The sequence below is a fragment of the Asparagus officinalis genome, chromosome 4 (assembly GCF_001876935.1).
Source record: "Asparagus officinalis chromosome 4, Aspof.V1, whole genome shotgun sequence".
Lineage (NCBI taxonomy): Eukaryota > Viridiplantae > Streptophyta > Magnoliopsida > Asparagales > Asparagaceae > Asparagus > Asparagus officinalis.
The window spans coordinates 17,567,423-17,569,616 of record NC_033797.1 but is presented as its reverse complement, the minus strand read 5'-3'; the positions used below and the strand labels follow the sequence as shown (position 1 = coordinate 17,569,616).

At 40.8% G+C, this 2,194-nt stretch overlaps 1 protein-coding gene across 1 annotated transcript; it reads left to right on the top strand.

Annotated features, from left to right (window-relative positions):
* LOC109836777 (delta(24)-sterol reductase-like) lies at window positions 1,521–2,194 on the top strand. Its single transcript, XM_020404779.1, has one exon. It carries the CDS (start codon window positions 1,593–1,595, stop codon window positions 1,989–1,991), a length of 399 nt encoding a protein of 132 aa, XP_020260368.1. The 5' UTR covers window positions 1,521–1,592; the 3' UTR covers window positions 1,992–2,194.

The window sequence follows — 2,194 nt, the reverse complement described above, 5'->3', positions numbered from 1 at the left end:
ATTTAGGAATACTTAGATTACATTTAGGACATGATATTATACATATGCGCACCACCCGATATGACAATCCGATATTTAGTCCATGTCCCCATATATCCCCGCTTTCCGCTATCCGACATGGATTTCTGCCGTCCGACATGAACCCGACATCCGACATTTAAAACATTGATCAAATCCAAGTTCTCATATGAAAACATAAAAAATAAAACAATAACCTTAATAAAGCTAACATCGAACAATCGTATTTAGTTCCAACTACACTCAAAATATAAGACTTTCTCTGTCGTTACATCTTTGGTCATTAAAATTGTACTTTTTCAGGCACAATGCTGTCTTCTTACACAAGCTCTAGAAAATGGGGAGAATCTTCATAAAGTATGATTTCAAATCATGAGGAAACAGTGCCACTCATTTTTGCGTCTGCTGCTATTGTCATCTTTGAATCAGTCAATTTATGAATTTTGTTCCTCAAATTCTAGTAGCAGTATTTCTCGAACCAATCTAATTTGTGAGCAAACCAAATTAGATGCTTACTTCTGTTTTGCTATTATCTATGTTTGATTACTACTGCAGCTTGATTGATTCTCATTTTACGAATGTGTCAATGTACAAAATTTGCGCCCATGATTTTAGTGGCAGTGTTCTCTTGAACCCAACTAATTTGTGAGCAAACCAAATTTATGTGCTAACCTCTATTTTGTAATTATCTACGTTTGCTTGCTACTGCAGCTTGATTGATTCTCGTTTCATGATTTTATTTGCTCCTGTAATCTTCTCAATTTCTATCTAGGGTTAGGATTTTGGTAGAAGTGGAGAGGACTGGGAGGGAGCTCGGTAGAGAAATCAATCGAGAGAATAGAGTTTGAATCTAGATCGAATTTAGGGTTTCGGTGGAACTTGAGATAGAGGATCGAGAAGTTCTCACCGTTTTCGATGATCTCCGTCGTTGCCGGAGGTGAAATTTGGGCTTGCAGGTGAAACATGATCTCCTCCTCCTCCTCGCCGTCGCCACCGCCGGTGTTGAAACTGGATCTCCTCCTCGCCGTCGTTGTCGCCACCGCCGGTTGAGAGCGGTAGTGGGGAGGGAGAGAGATCGCGAGAACGGAAGTAGGGAGGGCGAGAGATTGCGAGAGCGGGGAGGGGGAGGTCGTGAGAGCGGAAGTGGGGAGAGAAGATGGAATTGCAAATGACAGCCCAATAGTTGGGATTTAGAATTAGGGGCTTAGTATAGATTTAAAATGTTAATGGATTTGGGCTAATATCCAGTATTCAAATTCTTTTGGATCCAAACAATAGAATTGGACCAAATACAACATTTGAAATGAAATCCTGGTTACCAAACAGGCTGTAAACGTTATTACCAATGATTGCAATAGTTCATGATATTTTTTTTACAGTTTTGAAAGTTCATGATAGTTTTCACTGATAAAAGAATTATGCTAATTTTTTTGCATAACCCCCAAACATCATGTCGGTTTTATGAAATTTACCCTAAATCCTTAGTAAAAACAAAGAAATGGGCCATTATCTTTTTGTAATATTCTCAGGTCTATCCTCTCTGGATCTGCCCTCATCGTCTCTTCAAGGTCCCAATGAAAACAATGGTATACCCTGAACCAGACTTCGAGCTCCACCAAAGGCAAGGAGACACAACCTACGCTCAAATGTACACTGACATTGGCATTTGGTACGCTCCTGCTTCGGTCCTCAGAGGCGAGGAATTCGACGGCACCGAAGCTATTCGCCAAATGGAAATGTGGCTTATCCAACAGCACGGGTTCCAAGCTCCATATGCGGTCTCTGAGCTCGCGGAGAAGAATTTCTGGAGAATGTTCGACGGCAGGCTCTATGAGCATTGTAGGAAGAAGTATGGAGCTGTTGGGACTTTTATGAGTGTTTATTACAAGTCGAAGAAAGGGAAGAAGAGTGAGAAGGAGGTTCAAGAGGCTGAGGCAGCCGTTGTGGAGTCTGCATATGCTGAAGCAGATTAGGTTTATGTTTGAATAAGATTGTAGGGCTGCTGTTGCTTAAATTGTTTGCTTGGCGAAACTTTAGGTTGTTTTCCGAGGTTTTATTGTTCCTAGTAATCAACTTTCCAATGTTTGTGATGGGTGGATGCATGGGGGATTTGATGAAGCGCTTAGGTTGATCATGTTCGTTAATCTTCTTATGAAATGTTGTTTTCTTTCATCAA

Excerpts from the sequence above, each read along its gene's own strand:
- LOC109836777 (XM_020404779.1), top strand. The coding sequence starts at position 1,593 with ATGAAAACAATGGTATACCCTGAACCAGACTTCGAGCTCCACCAAAGG.